Source organism: Aquila chrysaetos, chromosome 2 (assembly GCF_900496995.4).
Source record: "Aquila chrysaetos chrysaetos chromosome 2, bAquChr1.4, whole genome shotgun sequence".
NCBI classification, from domain to species: domain Eukaryota; kingdom Metazoa; phylum Chordata; class Aves; order Accipitriformes; family Accipitridae; genus Aquila; species Aquila chrysaetos.
The window spans coordinates 39,907,981-39,932,526 of NC_044005.1; the positions used below are offsets into that span (position 1 = coordinate 39,907,981).

The 24,546-nt window shown below is 45.5% G+C and overlaps 1 protein-coding gene across 2 annotated transcripts in view; it reads right to left on the minus strand.

Moving 5' to 3' along the window:
- Positions 1-24,546, minus strand: part of LOC115353569 (deubiquitinase DESI2-like) — a 69,383-nt gene that overhangs the window by 27,726 nt on the left and 17,111 nt on the right. The window contains exon 1 of one of the 2 annotated variants that reach the window (XM_030043169.2): positions 1,128-1,229. The exons of the other annotated variant lie outside the window; for it this stretch is intronic. Within the exon in view, the coding sequence (XP_029899029.1) occupies positions 1,128-1,190 (63 nt within the window). The 5' untranslated portion in view covers positions 1,191-1,229. Of the gene's footprint in view, positions 1-1,127; positions 1,230-24,546 lie in introns of those variants that run through there. 2 annotated transcript variants of the gene reach the window in all.

The following is a 24,546-nucleotide window of genomic DNA, read 5'->3' on the forward strand; positions in this document are numbered from 1 at the left end:
CTGTCCATGTATGAAAACACGCTGCTTTGAACAAGACACCTTTACCAAGGATGGGTGCAGATGATAAACCAGTAACTAACTTAACCATATCTCCTCTCAAAGCACCATCTGCCTATAATTCAGCAGAATTACTTCCTTTCCCCCATGAATCCACTGGGAAAGCTTTGCTTCTAGGAGGAAGTGAAAAACCAGTAAAGGAGGACAAGAGATACAGATGATATTCTGACATTGCTAGTGAGCAAGGAGCATGTTAAGGGACTGAAGGAAATGGCCAAATCACCTCATCCTCTGCTAGTCTTCATGGAGCACTCCTGCCAACACAAGTCCAACAACAGACTGTCTGCCCTTCCACCTAGGCTTGATTTTAATCCTTTCGTCTTTGAGGGCCAAGTCGCACACTGTAACACGCAGCTTTCCTTTGCAGAGGTGTCTCCTCTCTGTAGGATGGGGAAGCTGGCTCAATGCAGAAGAGACCCTTGGCTCAACAAATCCAAGTGGAGGACACCCAGGGCTCCAGCTGCTAACTAGTGTGCTCCGTGAAAGGAGTCAGACTGGCAAGGAGCATTTCTTCACACCTCTGCCTTTATACACTGTGTAAAGCCTTTTCCCAGAGGCTTTGTCCTGGACTTAGCAGTGCTTGGCCCCCGCGGTCAACTTACCTGGGCAGCCTCACAAAAACGTGCAGAGGAGCGTGTGTACTAATAAACGCACTGATCGGTCGTATCTCAAACACCAGGAAAATTCTCTGCAATGTTAAAGCTCAACACAAAAGCCAGTATTAAAGGCAACATCAGATTCATGCAGGAGACCAGCCAGGGAACACCAAAGTAATATCTCGGCATTATTTTCTGAGATTTATTTTCTGAGATGCGTTGATCCAGATGTGAAATATGAGAGCACAAAAGACAAAACTAGAGGGGAAAGCTAAAGAATATCACTTCAAGAAACGAGCAAGTAAAATCCCAGCCCTATATGGTCAGCAACTTCGGAAGAGTTTCAGTTTCCCCCAATACATTTTTCTAAACCAGGATCCAGAATCTTGGGCCCACAGAGGTGGAAGGAGAAAGCCCAAAACAGATCAGACTTTATTCACTGAGTAATGCCTGCAGGGGTGAAGGAAGCATTACCTCAACTGCAGACATGCAGGACAGGGGTCTTCTCGCAGATCTTTGCCAAGGCGCTTCAGTCATATTGCAGCAGTGCTCACTTATGTTCCACAGCCCTAGGCATGCAAACAGTTCTGCCAATATGTCTCAGTCCTTCTGCTCTTCACCCCTTCTGGCCTGGAGCTCTAGCAATAAAAACTCACTATCATGCGGGATGACATCAAATTATACAGCATGGCTGCTATTAGTAAGTTTTCTTTAGCAATTGGACAAGACCCAAGCTCATTTCAGTGTGACCTGTGTCTCTTACACTCAGTTCTCCAGAGGTCCAAGGCTTGTATAGTCACCAAGCCTAAAACGCTATTTTCCTAATATACTGTGAATACTGATTAAGCAGGAAAGGATTTAAATGCATGTGGGCAGAACAGCAACTAAAAAAGAAGCTTAGCAGAGTATTGAGAAGAGGGTTGATAACACAGACCTGTCTTTAGTACTTCATACCTGGGAAAAATCTGGGTGGGCCCTCACTCCAGCACACGCAGACTGTGACTTTTCCTGGCTGGAGGATCACCTCTTACGTCAGGTTCTCTTCGCTGTTGGCAAAAGCTATCACTCTGCAAGTCATGGACCAGGGTGTGACAGCCCGTCAGGTCACTCCAGATCCAATTAGCCAAAAGCGCCTGCTTTAGTCAGGTATGCTAACTTTCACTTAAAATGCCAGATAAAGAAACAAAATACTGCAGTAAGCAGGTCTCTGTTTACAGACAGGCTCAGCCTCCAGTTGCAATAGGCAATAACTTGTAAGTCTCAAGAAAAACAGTTCCCAGAGTGTGGGCATTGGCCTGTTTACAAACAACCCAACTGGCAGAACTGATCAAAGCTTGAGGAACTACAGGTTTTCTTCCAGGAGAGCATCCAAGTACTGAGAAATCTGCAGCTTCAATGCAGCCAGGGAGCTTGATGTAGCTCTGATGAAGCAGGGATACAGGGTTATACAAGGACCCCACTTCGGACTTGGACTGGGACATTCAGACTTGGACTGGGACACTTCAGACTTGGACTGGGACAGGAGAACTGGCTGGAGAATAGACATCTGAGGAGCAGAGTCACATTACAGAAAGAAGAAAAAGACAAGGCATCTCTTGGTGTGCAACTGACTCCACTCTGCCGCATTTTGAATGAAAGGAGCTGCTGCTGAGGACAATTCTCCACCCTTCAGGTTAATACACTCTAACAGACCAGGAATTTTCTGGGGAAATGACAGCCTGAAATTTACAACTTATACTGCTAAACAAATTCCCCCATTCCCTCATGCCAACTCACAAATGCTAAGAGAAGAGACGCACACAAGGCAAGATGCTCAACTGCACCCTCGAGAGGAACAACAGGCCAAGGCTCTGTAGGACTGCGACAGCCAACGCTGTCTCAGCAGCTCTTCCATTTCAGCCAGGTTCTGCTCTGTAAAGGGTCTTTTCCTCTCAGGTTGGGCTAAATCCATTCCTTAGCTGTCTTTTCACAGAAATTTCTTTGGAGGTTGCCATGGCTTTTCAGACATTATAATATGCTTCTGAATTGCCTGATGCATGAGCCAACACTGAAATCTTTGCAATCATGAAGCATAAAGAGCTTACTTCACAGTGGCTTCTAAAACGCTGTATGTGGATTAAAAACTGATGCTCCTGCTGAGGGAGAGTTGAAAATCTACTTATGCCTCAATGTTGTGACGCAATGTGATTTTACCGGACGAATAGCAGGACAGAAGAAAATATTAATCACGCTGCAGAAAGGAAATGGTATGCATTTCAGCAGTTAACTTTTGGGTGTATTCAGAATATTTTTAATTAAATGTTTTTAATTTAAAATAATAAACAAGATTTAGGGAAACCCTCAGTGATTCCACTTACAGCCTCATCCTACAAAAGGGCAGGCACAGTCCTGGCTCAATATACTGGTATTACTTGAAGTCTTTTATAATTTTCTGCTTTCTCCATTACTGTTCCACTTTCTACCACGTTGCACTGACAACAGGCATTGTCCTGAGCTGAGCCTCCTTCCTGCAGCCACAGCTGGGAGGAAGTTTACCACTGTGTATCTTTTGCCTCAAGCTGTACACATTTGTAGCCTGCTATTTAGAAGGTAGCTGATCCAGCATGCTTTGCAGTAAATACAGTTGACTCTTGTTGGGGACAGTAAACGCTCATCCAATCTATGTTTCAGAGCTTGAGTGAGAACCTGCCTTACCAACGGAGAGATAGGGCAACTAGCTGGGTAAGTTAAGCAACCATTTTCTGTCCCTGCAGAATGAACATCCCTCTTTGCAAGTTCACACAGAAGCCAGCAGAAGTTAATCTACCAGCCCAAGGGTTTGTCACACCAGTCACGACACTAATGGCCTAGCTTGGGTGTCTGTGTACACAACATGGTATTTGTAGTAGATTGTTTGTGCCATATGAGAAGCAATATGCCATTTTTCAAACCTCCACCTGCTTCCCTTAACCTCAGTCCTGACTCTGCCTGAAGGAGTCAGCTGAAGGGGCTGGGGTGGGACTGGGGGCATCAAACAGAAATCACTGAGGGGTGGGACTGGGGGCATCAAACAGAAATCACTGAGGGGGACTTGCGCGACATGGGTGCAGCGTGTGCCAGTGCCGAGAGCCTGTCCGAGACGGTGGTCTCATAAGCAGCCCTGCAGAAGGACTATCCATGCTATTGCACACCACTTCACATGTTGTATCTCCTTAGTTTTGACAACTTTCACGTACAGTCTTAATCTCAAGTACATGAAGCCAGAAAAAAAAAGCGTCCAATTGCAGGATTACACTGAAGCGTGTTTACTCAGGGAACGTGCCCGAGAAACTTGGATGTGTTATAAACTTAGTAAAGTGATAATGCCTTTGCCTTAGATGCATTCACAATGACAAATTGAGAGGTATTCAAAAAGAACAGCAGCAAAACGATCAGGGAAATGGCGAGACTGACTTATAAGAGAATTAATTCAGAAGAGTTAACAGCTTGGCAAAGCAATGACTACAGATGACAAATTTGCAAACATTTGAAGGGCTGACATGAATTATGGGAAAAGACTTCTTAAGAATGATATGAAAGGATTCGAGTAGGAGTAACATACTCAGCTTAAAAAGAAGAGACTTTGGCTAAGCATTTAGAAGTTTCCTAGCAGTAAGAAAGCACAAGAAAACATGTGTATGACTGAAAGCCAGATACCAAGAAAGCCTTAATGTGCTTGTGCAGGACAGACTATTGAATGGTCTGACATGTTTTCCTCTGCTAACATCTAGGAGGCTGTTAACATCCTCAGCTGAGCATATTTCAGACCCTGCACACCTATGTGCTTTGTAAGCCCTCAGCCAAGTCTTCAGAGCGTGTTAGGAAGTAGGCTTCCTGTCAAAGAGGATTCGGGTCACTTGAAAAGAAACATAGGAAGATAAATACCCTACAACCCGGTTCACCAGGAGATGTCTGAAGCACAGTGCAGATGCTTTAGGTCTAGAACCAGCTTGGTCCTGGCAGGCCCGGTAGGGTCAGCAATATGGCCTCAGGGCTCTCCACCCTTCATCTTGCAGGAAAGATGTAACTTAGAACGGTAATAATAAATAGGGCTCTTAAATGATTTCTCAGATGTGGAGTAATGCTGTGGCTAGGCCCTGCTCAGACCAGGAAACATTAACACCTCCTTCTCCTTGTTGGTAAGGATCCTTGCTGTCTTCTGTGGACCTCTACCAGTCTTTCTCTCCAAAGAAGAGACTAGCTCTGTCGTGATGTCCAGCATTACAGAGGGAAAACAGACGTTTAGTGCATCCTTTGAAAATGCGCTCCAGCTGACATATCGGTTTTGCCTAGGCCAAAGCATCTGCCTTTGTTCAGAGAATCAGGCTGCAGGTAACATGCACCCCAAGCCCCCCCAGAACGGCCGATTGCCTAACAGCTGTAGCATGTCCCTGAAGCACTGACAAGCAGAGTTCCTCTCTCTGCTTTGGCAACTTGGTAGCAGGGATTTGAACTTCAGCCTTTCATATCCAGGATGAACATCCTAATCACCAACTAGAGCTTCTCCATCAAAGTGATACGTGTACATGTAAACAGCTGCAGCAGAAGAGATTGAGCAATCCATGCCACCAAATAAACTGGCAGTTAAGACTTTTCTACCAAGGGCTCATCTAGATCCCTGCTCAGGTTCCTAAATGTGTCTCCCGTAGTAGCAAAATGCTAATATGACACTAATTCTTCCTTACTGGCTTGCTCTTTCTTGGAGTGTTCCTGCCTGGCCAAACACAAATACCTACTTTTTGGCTAGCTCAGGTGCACCAACAGTCCATGCCTGACCACCTAAGGCGGTGTCTTCTTGGGTTTCTAATGAGAACATCCAAAACACTGGTATCTTTCAAGCAATGGCATAGTTTGAAACACAGTAGTTGGAAACACCCTCCACTTTGCTGTTTCCATTTGTAAGTAATTCAGGAACGAAGTATTGCTCAGCAGGATCCAATTCATAGGTACAGCCATCAGAGCCTTTGGGGGAGAAAATTAATACCTATGACAAAAAAAAAAAAAAAGTCTGTCTGCTCATCCTATTAACAAGGGGCAAAGCTCCATGGCTTGGTGGACAGGAGCGTCTGCTCTTCTTCCCAAATGGTGTTCCTTTCGGTTATCCTCTGACAGTCACTCAGACCTGCCAGGTGATCCAGACAAACATACTCAGTCCTCTTTTCATATGATAAGGCTTGCACACCTGCCAAGATCAGTCTGCCTTTTCTCCAAACCGTATCGAGTCAGTGGCAGGGGAAGGGAGAATCATCTCCAAAGTGGCAGGCTGCGACCATCCTGAAGGGGTGGGATGCAATAGACTAACAATAAAGCCCCTATTGTCAGACAGATGACCTTGAAAATTTTTATTGGCTGCATGCAGGCCACTTTTAAATTTATTTTGGCAGGAACATTCCCTTAAGTGCTGCCATCTGAAGGCATACTGTGCCGAGGTAGAACAGGAGTGGGGAGAAAAACTGAGATGAGTACCAAGTGGAAGGAGTTAGGAATCAAGCTTGACTCAGAGCTAGAAATTTCTGTAAAGTTGAAAGGATTAAAAACCAAAAAGAAACAAAGCCGGGAAAGGGGGGAGCAGGTTCATTATCGTCTGGCTTTTTGCCTATCCCTGGTGAAGTAAACCTCTCTGATGTAATACTAGGGGGGAAAGTTGCTCAGGAATTGCTACTCTGGAAACCATGAGGCTGAAGATTGTTCCTGTGTATGGCAAAGGCAACTATTGAGGTATACACTTTCTATAAATTTAAAGATATACTCAAAGGTTTGGGGGGGGGGCGGGGGGGAGGTTTATGGTCTCAGGTCGGGTGATTCAACAACACTCTGCTTCTCTACTTTGCAATTCTTCCTAGGATTTCAAAATACTTTTGTATTGGTTTTGCTGGCAAGGTTTTGGTAGCGGGGGGGGTTACAGGGGTGGCTTCTGTAAGAAGTTGCTGGAAGTTTCCCCTGTGTTCGAGAGAGAGCCAATACCAGCCGGCTCTAAGATGGACCTGCCGCCGGCCAAGGCCGAGCCAATCAGCGATAGTGGTAACGCCTCTGTGATAACATTTTTAAGAAGGAAAAAAAAGTTGGGACAGGCAGATTCAGCAGCCGGAGAGAGGAGTGAGAACATGTAAGAGAAACAACTCTGCGGACACCAAGGTCAGTGAAGAAGGAGGGGGAGGAGATGCTCCAGGCGCCGGAGCAGAGATTCCCCTGCGGCCCGTGGTGAAGACCATGGTGAGGCAGGCTGTCCCCCTGCAGTCCATGGAGGTCCACGGTGGAGCAGATCTCCACCTGCAGCCCGGGGAGGACCCCACGCCGGAGCAGGTGGGTTTCCCGAAGGAGGCTGTGACCCCGTGGGAACCCTGCGCTGGAGCAGGTTCCTGGCAGGACCTGCGGATCTGTGGAGAGAGGAGCCCACGGAGCAGGTTTTCTGGCAGGACTTGTGACCCCGTGGGGGACCCACGCTGGAGCAGTGTGCTCCCGAAGGACTGCACACCGTGGAAAGGACCCATGCTGGAGCAGTTCGCGAAGAACTGCAGCCCGTGGGAAGGGCCCACGTTGGAGAAGTTCGTGGAGGACTGTCTCCCGTGGGTGGGACCCCACGTTGGAGCAGGGAAGAGTGTGATGAGTCCTTCCCCTGAGGAGGATGAAGCGGCAGAAAACAACGTGTGATGAACTGACCGTAAACCCCATCCCCGTCCCCCTGTGCCGCTGGGGGGGTTGGTAGAGAAGCCGGGAGTGAAATTGTGCCCGGGAAGAAGGGAGGGGTGGAGGGAAGGTGTTCTGAGATTCGGTTTTATTTCTCATTACCCTACTCTGGTTGATTTGTAATAAAGTGAGTTAATTTCCCTAAGTTGAGTCTGTTTTGCCCGTGACGGTAAGTGATGAGTGATATCTCTCCTGTCCTTATCTCGACCCACAAGCTCTTTGTTATATTTTCTCTCCCCTGTCCAGCTGAGGAGGGGGAGTGATAGAACGGCTTTGGTGGGCACCTGGCAATCAGCCAGGGTCAACCCATCACAACTTTACAAGCATTAAATTGTTAAGCCTCACAGCATTTGTGTGAAGCAGGAAAACATTTTTCATTTTAGAGGTAGGGGAAGAAAATACCAGCATGTAGCTTGTGCTATGACTACGAAGACACAGCAAATCGGGAGCAGAGATGAGCTCAACATCCTGGCTCAAAGGTTAACAATCCAACAACACTTCCATACTGCCCACCAAAAAGAAGTGATCTCCAGGACTGTCACGAGGTTTGCTGAAGTGGAAAGGAGTGAGGCTGACCCACCACAGTTCCTCTTCTGAAGAGGGATATCACAGTGGCTTCCTTCGGCAAAGACACTATAACCTACTGAAAAACTAGCATCCTATTTGACAAACAGAATTAGAGAAGAACATCATGGAGGAGGCTTTTAAAAGTTTCAGCTGTGATTTTTCAGCTTGAACTGTGTCCTGAGGAGTTCTAGCCTTAAAAGTCAAACCTCTTATTGCCAACACTGTATTCATATTTGCATTGCAACCCAATTCATTAATGCTTTCACCAAGGACAACAGCCTTCTAGATACACAAGGCAGGGACATCTACTGTCTTTAGATCAAGAAAGTATAAGAAACTAGTTAAAACAACTTCTGACTTCTGCCAAGTTCCTACATGGATAACTACTTGGAGAGGACTGAGATAACAACAAAGTCATTGTAATTACAGTCATCACAAAGGGATAAGAAGTCCCTTTATGATGTCACAGAAGGACCAAGAACACCACAGGCAATGGAATAAATAGTTCCTTTTGTTCCACCCTATTAAATGCAAAGCACAACAACATATTGTTTTCAACCTGTTGTGCAGAGACCCAAGGGAGACAGCAAACTACTTCAAAGGAGTCTGCAGGCTGGCAGGCTTACATTTGTTAGACAAAAGCTGACATCTTCAATAGAAAAAAAAAAATTAAAAAATGAGAGGCACACAGATGTTAAAGGACAGAAAAATTTTGCCAAAAAAGAAAAAAGCAGAGAAAAAAATCTTGGGTTCAAAAAGGAGGTGGAAGCATGTTCGAACATCGCTAGACAAACTAATGATGGATAGTCCCATAGCTAGGATGTCAAACAAGGACTTGAGAGGTTCATATTCCCTGCTCTGCTATGGACATACTACAGATTTACTTCAGACCAGGTCAAAACTAAAATTTCATCAGCATGATACTACATTCAAATTCAAAACTGTCATCCTCCACATTCTTCTTCAAGTTGCCATTTGCCCTGAAGTGTTTAACACCATCAGTATCAGGAATCTGAATGGAAGACCTTCCCACTCCACTACAGCTAGAACAGATGGGCTCCATACTCAGATAATGAGAATCCCCAATAGAGATAGGGATCCCAGCTCTCCTTTTCCACCCTGATTGTTTGCTGCTGGAAGTCCACAGACATAGTCCTCACCCTGGGGTTCCCAATGGCAGCAATAGCACCTCATACTCAGGAGTTAAACCTACCCACAAGCGAATCTGGATCCCTACAGAAAATAAAAAAGAAAGTAACAATCCCCAGATCTCCTCTCCATGCTAGTGCTATGTAAGGCCAAAATCCAGTCCAGCACTTACATGTCATATAGGCATGTAAATTCTCACTCCCTGTCCCATTCCCCCCCACCTGCCAAAACCAGTTGTGCCTGTCCTGTGAGCCAACAGCAGCAGCAGCAGCAGCAGCGAGCAGGATGGGGGCTCTTTTGCACCTAAGGAATCTATACTCCGTGCTGGCTTTGGCGTGGCGTGGTGGCACGTGTTCAAAACACTTTGTGGTGCCCATGACAGAAATTGACTGCATGCCATTAGCATTAGTTTGCTATAGCAAAAAAAATCAATATTTATCTCTAAGCTTCTGAGAAGGGAATCTCTTCTCCAGAATGGATGGGGGAAACCCTTTCACAATGTGAGCCGAGATTTTTTTCCTGGAGAGGTTCCAGGGGCCATGCCTGGCTGGCAGCATGCCTAACCAGCTTAGCTTAGAAAAATATTGGGAAATACAGATTCCTGCAGCTAGTGACTTGTTCTTTTTCCCTACAGCGCTTTGTCCTGTCTTGGATAAAACTCTTCAAATGCAGTGCCAGTTTCACACAGTGTCTCATGTCTCTGCCTTATCTTTTCCTACAAGAAAAAGGATATGGGTGCATCTTTTGCCATAATCATACACTCTCTCTCTCTCTCTGCTGTTCCAGCACAATTACCGAAGAATCGCATTGCAGTGATGTCTCCAGATTAGAATTTAAGGGATAAAACAGAAAGCAAAGAACCTGAATAAAACAACGATAAAATGCTGTTGTGCCATGCAGATTCAAATACACTTTCCCCCCAAAACCCAGTTTCTGCTGGTCTGAAGAAGACAATTTAAAAAACCAAAACAAACAAACAAACAAGCAAAAAAGAGTGGAGCAAGGAACCTTTCCTTGAAAAGGGAACTGTCTCAAGAAGGGGTAGCTGTATAACCTAGCCCAATGCTAAATTGGGTTGTTGGAATAATTATCTTCTACAAAGCACAAAACTGATATAAAAATGACTGGGGAAGTTCAGACAGAAACTCATTTATAACTCATGACCCAAGGGCTTCTATGCTGAGTGATTTTAGCACTGTTTAAAATGACCAAAGATACTAAACACTAATCGTTTTGAAAATGAGTAATCATTTCTGATTGTTGGCATTTAGCTATTGGATGCTGACAAACTGCTTTAAAGATACTTTTGCCCCCCAAATGAATATGCAACAGAATGATTAATATATGTGCAGCATGCTATGATGGCTGGGAAAAAATTTAAAAGCTGTGGGAGTATCTTAACGACTCTGATGTAATGTGCTCTGCTCTGGTTTGTCTGGGGGCTACAAGGGATTTTTTTTTTTTTTTCCCCAAGGATTCCCACTGTCTTTATTTGATGAGCAGCACTGGACATGCAGCTCTGCAATACCATTTAATAGCCATCCCTTGCTGAAAGACAGAGATGATCGTTAGCAGCGGTGCCTGGCAACAAATCATCAGCGTTTAGTACTATGAAGATACTGCTTAGGGTGAAAACCATTTCAAATTAAAATATGGGTGTTTGTCCCTTCAAAGGGATGGCCTCTGTGCTTGCTTCTCCCAAGCATCACACACACCCTTGCATAGCGAGAGGCACAAACATGCCAGTGCAGCTTCTTTGAAAAACACTAAGTTATCCTTGCTTTCTTCTCCTTGCCTCCACCTCCTAAACAGCACAGCATGTATGAGACCAGTGTTGGACCAGCATTCCGGCTGCCCTAAATATTTACCTTCTGCTGGGCACAGTAATAATTTTACACTTGTGCTAAAGCAAATCTTCTGTGCTAGTCCACTGTGTGTTGCATACATCGAGAAACAGACCTGAAATGACCCTAGTGATTCAGCCAACTGGTTTCTTCGTGGACATGCATCTGAGGGTATCTCCACATCTGAAATGTACCCAGTGAGATCGGGGATTGAAGGGGAAGAGGGAAGATAAGGAAATACTTTAGTAAAAACAAGGAGGAGAATTTGCCTTATGTAGCAGGTTTCACTGGGAATATTCCTTCCCCTTCCTCCCCACCATTTGTATTTATTTCTATAAAAATCCATTAGATACTGCAACTACATCTTGGCTCCTATTTATTTTAGTGAAAAGAGAAATGGTTATATATTTGTACCACGGTATGCAAATGGTATTGTCTGCCAGATCCCTCAGAGACCTGCCAAAAAATTCTCCTGCATGCAGAGTAGACATCTAATCTGAACTGTGGCCAGGCTACCATAGGAGAAAGAGGTAAGCACTGTAAATGTCTCATCTAGCTCACAACATCCCCCAGTATCAAAGTGTCCTAGTTTCAGCTGGGATAGAGTTAACTGTCTTCCTAGTAGCTGGTACGGTGCTATGTTTTGAGTTCAGTATGAGAAGAATGTTGATAACACTGATGTTTCCAGTTGCTGCTAGTAGTGTTTAGACTAATGTCATGGATTTTTCAGCTTCTCATGCCCAGCCAGCAAGAAAGCTGGAGGGGCACAAGAAGTTGGCACAGGACACAGCCAGGGCACCTGACCCAAACTGGCCAAAGGGGTATTCCATACCATGTGACATCCCATCTAGTATAGGAACCGGGGAGTCGGTGCGGGGAATCGCTGCTCGGGGACTAGCTGGGTGCCGGTCGGCGGGTGGTGAGCAATTGCACTGAGCATCATTTGTACATTCCAATCCTTTCATTATTGCTGTTGTCATTTTATTAGTGTTATCCTTATAATTATTAGTTTCTTCTTTTCTGTTCTATTAAACTGTTCTTATCTCAACCCGTGGGTTTTGCTTCTTTTTCCCGATTTTCTCCCCCATCCCACTGGGTGGGGGGGGGGGGGAGTGAGCGGCTGCGTAGTGCTTAGTTGCCGGCTGGGGTTAAACCACGACACAAAGACATCTGCTCTCAGATTAAACTATCCCCCTAGTTTGGCCCTTTTAAGAACCTTCTAGATGCCCGGATATCTATTGTAGGAAAACAAGGCCTTATTCAGCCCTAGCTGACAACGGCCCACTACCTTTCTCAACAGCAGATTGTAACTCATTTTTAGGAGTGAAGAAGCATGCTCCAAGCACACCCTCATTTTGATTATTACCAAAAATAAGAGCCCATGCTCTTAATAGGACACTACACACATAAGTCATATTCCACATTCACCAAAAAATGCTTCCCAGAGAACCAGAGACCTAAAAAAATCACCACACTCTTTCCAGAATGATCCATAGGGCAGGAAAGCAAGAGCAGAACTCCATACAATCAGGCTCAGCTTAGATATGGAGACAACTCCCACAAGAGATGAAGGGTATTGTACAACAGATGTGGATCTCAGTTCTCCTGTGTTGTTTTCTTTAAGTTCACTCATGCAAGTTAGGGAATACAAATGGTCATAAACCTATAAATTAAGCTAATTATCCTGCAGACCAAGAGAAAATAAAGATTTCTATTCCTATATAACAGGGAAGTATCTGGACACTCCAGCAATGAAAGTCGTGCAAGTGATGCATCATGCAAGTGATGAATGGATAGGTCTGAGACCATTCAGTTCCCACTCCATATATCTGCCTTCTCCCAAGTTAGATGGATGCATGCAAGAGGTAAACAGATTCATCAAACAAATAAGATCAGCAGCCCAGCCCGATATATTTCATCTTATGTGAAACTTCTGTTTGCTCTATAAAGTATGAGTTCGGTAGCATTTATATAATTCATTTTACTGTGCTTCCCTTTAACACCTTAAAAATCTTGCTCAGCCTTGCTTACTGGAAGAGACCAAAAAGGGATTAAAAAAAAAAAATTAGTCAGTATAAAACTTCCTAGAGGAAACAAAGTTGTATTTGACTGGGCACTATGACCAAAGGAATGTTTGCATCAGTGGGAGATCTCATCTTGGAAGGGGTTAGGGTTGCCAGATGGAGTTAAACCAATCGCTGTTTGCATGCATCCTATCAGATCTAGATGAAAAGTAGCTTGTAATCTCTTTGGAGCCAGAACTCTCTCTCTTGTTCCCATTTATACAGTGTCTTCATGAAATATGGTGGAATCCCAGTTCATGGCTGGGGCTCGTAGTTGGTACCACAAATAATCCATTAACAGCAGGACAAGGCAAACGCTAGCATGCCATAAGCAGGAGAGTGTTACCTCATTCCACAGGAGAACACAGATAAAACTTGCACAAGCAAATAGGATATATTTGCTCTTGCATCACATGTGCAAACATATAACTACAGTCTGTACATATACAATGAAGTCTTAGACAACAGCAGTGTTTTAACTCTCTGGTTTACATGAGGTGTCCTGCTAGCAATACGCAAACATGCCCAAGAGTATGTACAAAGCCAGCCATGGACAGACTGACAATCAGCCTTCTTTCACATACGGCATTTTAGTAATCAAGCCTAGAAACAGGCCCAGTATTGCACCAAAGCTGCAGCACTATAGATTTGTCCTTGGCAGGTCTCCTTATGGGAACAATCTTCTCCTAACCATCTCCTTCCAGAACATGGTCACTTGTCCAGGAGTGCTGCTGAATCCCTAGAAATGCCTATGCTTTCTGTAGCAATAGTTAGCCAGCTCAGGGGACAGCCTTCTTCAGCAACTAAATTACAGAAGATGCAAATTTTTTAACTCTCTCCCAGCTTACTTTATCCTCCAAGGTGCATTTGTACATTGTGAACAATGAGAGTGAATACAAAGTGTGGTTTGCTACCCTTCAGCAGCAGCAATGTCTGGATAACCAAGCATGAAAACAGTGCTGGATAGATAAATCCTAGCCGCCGATGTATCTTCTTCCTCTCTCTAAAAAAAGACCACACACTCTAACATGAGCTTCATTTCTAGTTTGTGTAACCGTGTAGCCATGGTTTCTACCTCACTTGATCACTAATACCATTGGGGTTTGTGCACCTGTGCTTGCAAATACCTTCTTTGCTTTCCCTTCCAACTCAGTCCTAGCAAGGCATAGGCTCTTTTTCATCCGTTTGATCAGATGGCAATACACAACGGATGTGAGCAAGACCAGCCTGATGCTGAATCGCTGTGTTGGTGCCAGTTCTAAAGAAAAACGCTCCCTCCAAGAGAAAGAATACCAGCTAGGTTCAGCAGAGAGATGGGATGGAGAATAACATGCTTCACATCACAAGCAAGCCTTTGGAACATGGCTGAAGTAAACAGGAATCAGTCTTGAGTTTTAAAGGCTTAAGAAGACCTAAACTTTTGGAAGCACCCAGATGCTCCGTTTCTTTGGAGTGTGGAACTGCTTGGCATTGTAGCACTCAAGCCTTAGTTCAAGAGCACTCCCATAAAAGATTGAGACAACATGAACCCACAAATTAGGGGTGGGAAAACCCCAAGGTATCCAGCAGAGAGCACCGCAGACAGAGAGTTCTCTTACTGATCATTCCTCATCCAAATGGCCTCAGGACCCTGTGCTTTCAAAAACAGGCGAAAACATTGTCACTTTTAGCTTCTAAATGGACCTAAAAAAGATAAAGATAGCCTCTCCTGTAACATTTAGCTATTTCTTCAATCCTTCCTCCAACATGTCAGAGAAGTCTGTACGGCCACGTGATAGCAAAGCTGTAAAAGGAGAACTCAGACCTGACATGGCTGTCACAGAGAAAATAAATTAAATCTTTGCATCAGAGCTTTCTTGTTTACACCAAAAGAAAACTGGTGAGATTCCCATGCCTGAATCTCCCACTTTTATTTTTGTAGGAGTTAGGGAGAGTGAGGAAATCAGAAGAGGCTCTGTTTAAAGTTGACATGGACGAATGTATGATACAGACAGACAGAGTTGGCCCTGGAGGATCCCAGAGGCAGAACAACACTTACCCAAGAGTAACAGAGGAACCACAGGGACAGAATAGCTGAATTACTAATGATCGTGGGCACCCTTTCATGTAAAATGTCTCTGGGACCTGAGCACCAGAAGGTAGCAACTGTAATGCTAATCTTCAAACAGAGGTCCACATGACAGCCAGGGAATTACAAGTCTGCAAGCCTGGCATCTAGACTGGATTAATTAGTAGAAGCAAAAACAAAAGATAGCATTAACAGACAATAAATATGATCTTTTTGTTAAGGATCAACATGACTTCTATGAGAGGAGGTCCTGTGACACCCACCTCTCGGTATTCTTTGGAGAAATCAGTGATCTCATTGACATAGTTAACTCATTTAAAAAAACGTCTTTGATTACATTCTTGAGAAAATGTCTTTAAGGATGTAACTAGTCATGAGACAAAGAGATATGGTGGGGTTCTGCAGGTGGCATGAAAAAAGCAGATAGGAATTGACTATTCTGTCAGATGTAAAACCTATCAGAAGGAAGCCATTAAAAAAAAACCCCAAAGATTAAAAAAAAGGACTTGGCTTTTCACTAGGTAGTAGACCTGCAAGCTCCCTGGCAAGGGATGATGATACAAAAGGTTACATTTGTTCAGGAGAACTGAATGGAACAAAGAGCCATCAAGGATGAGTAGCGAGGTAGACATCAAGCTCAGAGAAGCCCCAGAGCTGAAAATGTTTGGAAGCTGTGAAGGTGTTAAAAGGAAATGTCACATACATTCGTGCTGCTCCATCTTCAATAGTGGCCACAAGCAGGTACTGAGGGAAGAAGAATAATAATACTGGACTAGATGGACCCTTTGTCTGAGCCAGTTTGGCCATTCTTATGTTCATGTGTTCTTCTGTGTGAAGAAGACTGAAAACATTGAAAGGAAGCCTTGGAAATGAGTTCTCCCATCATGGTGCAGTGATTTAAAAAAAAAAAAAAGAAGTAGTAACAGAGAGGTCTTATTTCCTAGAAGAGCGGGAAAGATGAAGAGGGGAGCTATTTCAAACACCCATCTGAAAAACTCTGGGCAAGCCTTATGAATCACTGGAAGAGAATCGGCCTCACAATTTGATAGTCAAGATACAGTTTAAGCAAAGGTTTTGAGATTACATTGTAATTGCCTGTCCTAGTTTCAGCTGGGATAGAGTTAACTGTCTTCCTAGTAGCTGGTACGGTGCTATGTTTTGAGTTCAGTATGAGAAGAATGTTGATAACACTGATGTTTTCAGTTGCTGCTAGTAGTGTTTAGACTAATGTCAAGGATTTTTCAGCTTCTCATGCCCAGCCAGCGAGAAAGCTGGAGGGGCACAAGAAGTTGGCACAGGACACAGCCAGGGCACCTGACCCAAACTGGCCAACAGGGTATTCCATACCATATGACGTCCCATCTAGTATAGGAACTGGGAAGTGGGGGCGGGGAATCGCCGCTCGGGGGACTAGCTGGGTGCCGGTCGGCGGGTGGTGAGCAATTGCACTGCGCATCATTTGTACATTCCAATCCTTTCATTATTGCTGTTGTCATTTTATTAGTGTTATCATTATCATTATCCGTTTCTTCTTTTCTGTTCTATTAAACTGTTCTTATCTCAACCCGTGTGTTTTGCTTCTTTTTCCCGATTTTCTCCCCCATCCCACTGGGTGGGGGGGGAGTGAGTGAGCGGCTGCGTGGTGCTTAGTTGCTGGCTGGGGTTAAACCACGACAGTCCATTTTGGCGCCCAACGTGGGGCTCGAAGGGTTGAGATAACGACAAACCTGACCAGAGCTCGTTAAAACAAATTTGTTATAAGCATTCATTATATTGGTCTTATAGTCGCTGGTCATTATGTTGATTTATGTGTTCTTAGAGTTGTTGCTCTGGTTTTTAAAGTTCTGTTATGCATCACCTCGCTTGCTGTATGTAGTCCCTCTTCTCCTGCTTATCATCCGTGGGAGGTGGATTAAGGTTTTTGCTTTGATGTATTGTATAACACTGGTTTATGGTATGATAAAGTCATCAGTTGTGGAATTAATCCGGTATTTGCACTCAGCATTGTCACCTTTATACTGCGGGAGCCATCTGTGGGAAACTATTAATAATTATACCATTTACCTTTCCTCCTTGGAAAACCAGTCTATGAGTGGGATACCTTTTTTCCCCTCTCCTTTCTCCTTCAGTCCAGTTACAATGGTGTTTGGGAATTTTGAAAAATTTGAATACTCGTGGGATGTTGATACCAGCACGGTCCTAGCCCTACTGCTGGGAATTAGCATGCTTCTGAATGTGGTTCAGCTCTTGTTTAAGGTTAAACAACTATTTAAGAAGATCACCCAGAGGTCTGCCCCGAGGCTGGATAATTATGAGTGGCAGGGTGTGTGGGGTAGTATGGGCAAGTACCTAGAAAAGTGGGCACCTCCAGTGTTTTGGAAATTCACCCCTGAACAAATGCAGAATCCAGAAGAACTAGTAAAATATTTGGAAAAGGTATGCTGTCACCCCGGCAGCTCCAGAGAGATACAAATCACTGCAACGTGCTGGGGCCTGGCCCATGCCTATCGAGCCCTGTTCGACACAACTCAGCACCCCCAAGGGGAAGAGAAGGTCTCTGGACCTAACAACAAAGCAATGAGCACTGCGGTCACCCAAACCCCGGCAATGGGTGCTGCGGCCCCTCCAGCCCCGGCGACGAGCATTGCGGCCACCCAGACCTTGGTGACAGGTACCGTGACCCCTCCAGCCCTGGCAATGAGAACTGTGGCTACCCAAACCTCAGCAACAGGCACTGCAGCCCCTCCAGCCGCAGCAACGAGCACAGCAGCTACCCAAACCCTGGCAACAGGCACTGCGGTCCCTCCAGCCCCAGCGACGAGCACTGCTGCTACCCAAACCTTGGCGACAGACGCTGCTACCCAAACCTTGGTGACAGATGCTGCGGATATCCAAAACCCGGCGAGTGATACTGCAACTGAACCAGCGGATCAACCTGCACCAGTATCAGTTGCCCCTGTACAGAAAAAGAAATATAAAAAATCAGCTCGCTTAGCAAAGGATGAAGGTGAACCAGGGCCATCACGGGAACAGGAGGAAGAGGCAGAACCAGAGGTAATAACCCGGTCCCTATCCTTGAGTGAGCTGCGAGATATGCGAAAAGATTTTGGCCGCCGTATAGGTGAGCATATTATCACCTGGCTTCTCCGATGCTGGGACAATGGGGCTAATAGCTTGGAATTAGAAGGTAGGGAAGCCAAGCAGCTGGGATCGCTTGCCAGGGAAGGTGGCATTGACAAGGCAATTGGAAGAGGAACACAAGCCATCAGCCTCTGGAGGCGACTCTTGTCAAGTGTGAAGGAAAGGTACCCCTTTAAGGAAGATGTTATATGTCAATCAAGCAAGTGGACCACCATGGAAAAAGGTATCCAATATCTGAGGGAATTAGCTGTGCTAGAGACGATTCATCATGACCCGGACAACCCACAATTACCCAAAGATCCAGACGAAGTCCAATGCACACGACCCATGTGGCGGAAATTTGTACGGAGCGCACCATCGTCCTATGCCAACTCACTGGCAATAATGACCTGGAAAGACGAAGAGGCACCGACAGTGGATGAAGTGGCTCGCCAACTCCGTCAATACGAAGAAAATCTCTCCTCCTCCCTACAAGCCTGCATTTCGGCTGTGGAGAAGCTGTCCGAGGATTTCCAACAATTCAAAGAGGATATGTCCTATTGCCCACCTGTAAGGACCAATGTCTCAGCTAGTAGGAGTGAGCGCTCCTCTGCCCAAGAGAGAGAATATAGAAGGTACACACCGCGAGGTGCCCTGTGGTTTTACCTATGTGATCATGGAGAGGACATGAGGAAATGGGATGGAAAACCTACCTCGGTCCTAAATGCACGGGTACGTGAGCTGCGAGGAAAAACCACCACAAAAGGGGATTCTACTAGGAAAAATGCCGCTCCAGTTTCCAAACAGAGCAGAAGGGCTGATCTTATTTCTGATCCTCTTGAAGGGACTTCTGAGCCAATTTTACGAGAAGTGAATACCGGATACTCTGGCCAGAATTAGAGGGGCCCTGCCTCCAGCCAGGTGGAGGAAAGGGATAACCGGGTCTATTGGACTGTGTGGATTCGATGGCCTGGCACGTTAGACCCACAGGAGTATAAGGCTCTAGTAGACACCGGCGCACAGTGCACTCTAATGCCATCAAGTTATAAAGGGGCAGAACCCATTTGTATTTCTGGTGTGACAGGGGGATCCCAAGAGTTAACTGTATTGGAAGCTGAAGTAAGCCTAACTGGGAATGAATGGCAGAAACACCCCATTGTGACTGGTCCGGAGGCTCCGTGTATCCTTGGCATAGACTATCTCAGGAGAGGGTATTTTAAGGACCCGAAGGGGTATCGATGGGCTTTTGGTATAGCTGCCTTGGAGACGGAGGGCACTGAACAGCTGTCTACCCTGCCTGGTCTCTCTCAAGACCCTTCGATTGTGGGGTTGCTGAGGGTTGAAGAACAACAAGTGCCAATTGCTACCACGACGGTGCACCGGCGGCAATATCGCACCAACCGAGACTCTCTGATTCCCATCCACAAGTTGATTCGCCAACTGGAGAGCCAAGGAGTCATCAGCAAAACTCGCTCACCCTTTAATAGTCCCATATGGCCAGTGCGAAAGTCTAATGGGGAGTGGAGACTAACAGTTGACTATCGTGGCCTGAATGAAGTTACGCCACCGCTGAGTGCTGCCGTTCCAGATATGCTACAACTTCAATACGAACTAGAGTCAAAGGCAGCCAAGTGGTATGCTACAATTGACATTGCTAACGCGTTTTTCTCAATCCCTCTGGCAGCAGAGTGTCGTCCACAGTTTGCCTTTACTTGGAGGGGTGTCCAGTACACTTGGAATCGATTGCCCCAGGGGTGGAAACACAGCCCCACCATTTGCCATGGACTAATCCAGACTGCACTGGAAAAAGGTGAAGCTCCGGAACATCTGCAATACATTGATGACATCATTGTATGGGGCAACACGGCAGAAGAAGTCTTTGAGAAAGGGAAGAAGATAATCCAAATCCTTCTGAAAGCCGGTTTTGCCATAAAAGAAAGTAAGGTCAAGGGACCTGCACAGGAGATCCAGTTTTTAGGAATAAAATGGCAAGATGGACGTCGTCAGATCCCAATGGATGTGATCAACAAAATAGCAGCTATGTCTCCACCGACTAATAAAAAGGAAACACAGGCTTTCTTAGGTGTTGTGGGTTTTTGGAGAATGCATATTCCAAATTACAGTCTGATTGTAAGCCCTCTCTATCAAGTGACCCGGAAGAAGAATGATTTTAAATGGGGCCCTGAGCAACAGCAAGCCTTTGAACAAATTAAACGGGAGATTGTTCATGCAGTAGCCCTTGGGCCAGTCCGGGCAGGAGAAGATGTTAAAAATGTGCTTTATACTGCAGCCGGGGAGAATGGCCCTACCTGGAGCCTCTGGCAGAAAGCACCCGGGGAGACCCGAGGTCGACCCCTGGGGTTTTGGAGTCGAGGATATCGAGGATCCGAGGCTCGCTATACTCCAACTGAAAAAGAGATATTGGCAGCATATGAAGGAGTTCGAGCTGCCTCAGAAGTGGTTGGTACTGAAACACAGCTCCTCTTAGCACCCCGACTGCCAGTGTTGGGCTGGATGTTCAAAGGGAGGGTCTCCTCTACACATCACGCGACTGATGCCACGTGGAGTAAGTGGATTGCACTGATCACACAACGGGCTCGCATAGGAAACCCCAGTCGCCCAGGAATTTTAGAAGTGATCACGGACTGGCCAGAAGGCAAAGATTTTGGAATGTCGCCAGAGGAGGAGGTAACGCGTGCTGAAGAAGCCCCGCTGTATAATAAACTGCCAGAAAATGAGAAGCAATATGCTCTGTTCACTGATGGGTCCTGTCGCATTGTGGGAAAGCATCGGAGGTGGAAGGCTGCTGTATGGAGTCCTACACGACAAGTCGCAGAAACTGCTGAAGGAGAAGGTGAATCGAGTCAGTTTGCAGAGGTGAAAGCCATCCAGCTAGCGTTAGACATTGCTGAAAGAGAAAAGTGGCCAGTGCTCTATCTCTATACTGACTCATGGATGGTGGCAAATGCCCTGTGGGGGTGGTTACAGCAGTGGAAGCAGAGCAACTGGCAGCGCAGAGGTAAACCCATTTGGGCTGCCGCACTGTGGCAAGATATCGCATCCCGGCTAGAGAATCTGGTTGTAAAAGTACGTCATGTAGATGCTCACGTACCCAAGAGTCGGGCCACTGAAGAACATCAAAATAACCAACAGGTGGATCAGGCTGCCAAGATTGAAGTGGCTCAGGTGGACTTGGACTGGCAACATAAGGGTGAGCTATTTATGGCTCGATGGGCCCATGATGCTTCAGGCCATCAGGGAAGAGATGCAACATATAGATGGGCTCGTGACCGAGGGGTGGACTTGAGCATGGACACTATTGCACAGGTTATCCATGAATGTGAAACATGTGCTGCAATTAAGCAAGCCAAACGGTTAAAACCCCTGTGGTATGGAGGACGATGGCTGAAATATAAATTTGGGGAAGCCTGGCAGATTGACTATATCACACTTCCACAAACTCGCCAAGGCAAGCGCTATGTGCTCACAATGGTGGAAACAACCACCGGATGGCTGGAAACATATTCTGTACCCCATGCCACTGCCCGGAACACTATCCTGGGCCTTGAAAAGCAGGTCTTGTGGCGACATGGCACCCCAGAGAGAATTGAGTCAGACAACGGGACTCATTTCCGAAACAACCTCATAGACACCTGGGCCAAAGAGCATGGCATTGAGTGGGTGTATCACATCCCCTATCATGCACCAGCCTCTGGGAAAATTGAGCGATACAATGGACTGTTAAAGACTACATTGAGAGCAATGGGGGGTGGAACTTTCAAACATTGGGATACACATTTAGCAAAAGCCACCTGGTTAGTCAACACCAGAGGATCTGCCAATCGGGGTGGCCCTGCCCAGTCAGAATTTTTACGTACTGTAGAAGGGGATAAAGTCCCTGTAGTGCACACAAAAAATATGTTAGGGAAGACAGTCTGGGTTACTCCTGCCTCAGGCAAAGGTAAACCCATTCGTGGGATTGCTTTTGCTCAAGGGCCTGGGTGCACTTGGTGGGTGATGCGAAAAGATGGGGAAGTCCGATGTGTGCCTCAAGGGGATTTAATTTTAGGTGAGAATAGCCAGAATTAAACTGTATGATACTAGTTGCTATATAACCCTGCTACTGTATGTTATCATTACTATAATTGTTATATGCTATATCCATAGTACTATAGTAAGAATCACTTAGATCAAGCAAGAAAAACTGTGATAAAACTGAGCGAAGCGCAGTAGTGATGGAACCAGAACTGACTCCAGCATGCAACAATCCAACAGTGCACACCATCCTCCTGCTGCGTCCAATGTCAACTGCTCGTCACACTGCACTGAAGCCCAACTCTGCTCTACCGACTGAGAGGACTTTGCACCATCCCTCCTGCCCAGAAAGACTGGTATGACGGATGGAGCCCAGAGTCAGGAACTAAATGAACTCAATGAACATTTAATGAACATAACACATAAACTAAAGGGATGATATCTCTGTGTATGTATACATATATATATATATAATTGTTCATATGTCTCAAAGTGATAGATAAGGTGTTGATGATTGACCAGGATGTAACTAAAGGTATGGGAACTGAGCATGACGTCAATGGTATAGAATAAGGGGTGGATACTGTCCTAGTTTCAGCTGGGATAGAGTTAACTGTCTTCCTAGTAGCTGGTACGGTGCTATGTTTTGAGTTCAGTATGAGAAGAATGTTGATAACACTGATGTTTTCAGTTGCTGCTAGTAGTGTTTAGACTAATGTCAAGGATTTTTCAGCTTCTCATGCCCAGCCAGCGAGAAAGCTGGAGGGGCACAAGAAGTTGGCACAGGACACAGCCAGGGCACCTGACCCAAACTGGCCAACAGGGTATTCCATACCATATGACGTCCCATCTAGTATAGGAACTGGGAAGTGGGGGCGGGGAATCGCCGCTCGGGGGACTAGCTGGGTGCCGGTCGGCGGGTGGTGAGCAATTGCACTGCGCATCATTTGTACATTCCAATCCTTTCATTATTGCTGTTGTCATTTTATTAGTGTTATCATTATCATTATCCGTTTCTTCTTTTCTGTTCTATTAAACTGTTCTTATCTCAACCCGTGGGTTTTGCTTCTTTTTCCCGATTTTCTCCCCCATCCCACTGGGTGGGGGGGGAGTGAGTGAGCGGCTGCGTGGTGCTTAGTTGCTGGCTGGGGTTAAACCACGACATTGCCCAATTAGCTCTTGCGTGCAGAAGGGATTCTCTTGCATTTATCCATATCCAGCAGGGCAGAAATCCAAAGCTTTCTGCCCTCTGTGGATTTGCTCTTCCAATTCATTAGGATTAATTTCACCACCCACACAATTCTCTGAATCTCATCCTCCCCTCCTGCCCCATTGCCACCTGTCAAAGTTATAAAGATGATTGGTGCTTCTTAAAAGCAGCACAGAGCATCTTTATCCATCTATTTACTGACAGATGCTTCTTTCCCCCCTCCTTTGCTAGACTAGTTCTTTCCAAAAGCCTGCAGTCTGTCAAGCTGTCCCCAGAGCACATATGTGCATGCAGTGTTTAACCACATCACCTCCTGTAACCCTAGCATGTAACGTAACTGTGTTCCCATCCCCCTAAAATCCTAGGTAGCATTTTATTTTGACAAGTCCCAAGTAAAAACACAAGAAGATTTTCAAATCTATTAGCCATCAAAATAAATGATAACCTGTGTAAACTGGCCAGCATAAAGACTTCAGGCTGGCCCAGAGGTATCATTTTTATTTCTAAAGCAGAGGATAAATTTTGGTAGATTAACATGCATGCAATCCTGTTGTCGAGTCATTGGGCAGAACTAGGACAGACTGTTTCTCCTTACCTCTCCCTATCTCAGTCCAAGGCTTGTACAGAGTCATGGGAAACAAGGGGGGGCATTAATCTTTCATGCTCTGGCTCGTCTACCCCTGTTTATTAAGTGACATATTTTCAGAAAGCCTCTTGAATTATGGTACCAGAGCTGCTCTGTAAATTAATTGGTTTGGGAAGAACCATCTCTGATCCTGTTGGCGTCACAGTATGAAATGAAATCCTAGCAGTTTTCTTTCAAATTGGAAATCATGATAGCAACAGAAAGCCTGCACTTACATTTTAAAAAGACCGAGCGCTGGAAGAGTGCTTCTGACCCACAGTTCCCTCCAGTGCTGGAAGCTATCTGAACTCCATCAAAGGGGAGCACAGGTAAACTGGGAACCCTCAATAAAATGCTTTGCTTTGAAACTTCTATCACAGTCCTTGAAAAGAAATCAGAGCATTTTCAGCAGCCAAATCTGGAGAAGAGGAAGAACAGTCTCGCAAACGTAACTTCACATCAAAAGCCAAGGGACAGCACAGCAACAAGGCACCAAATCATAGAATC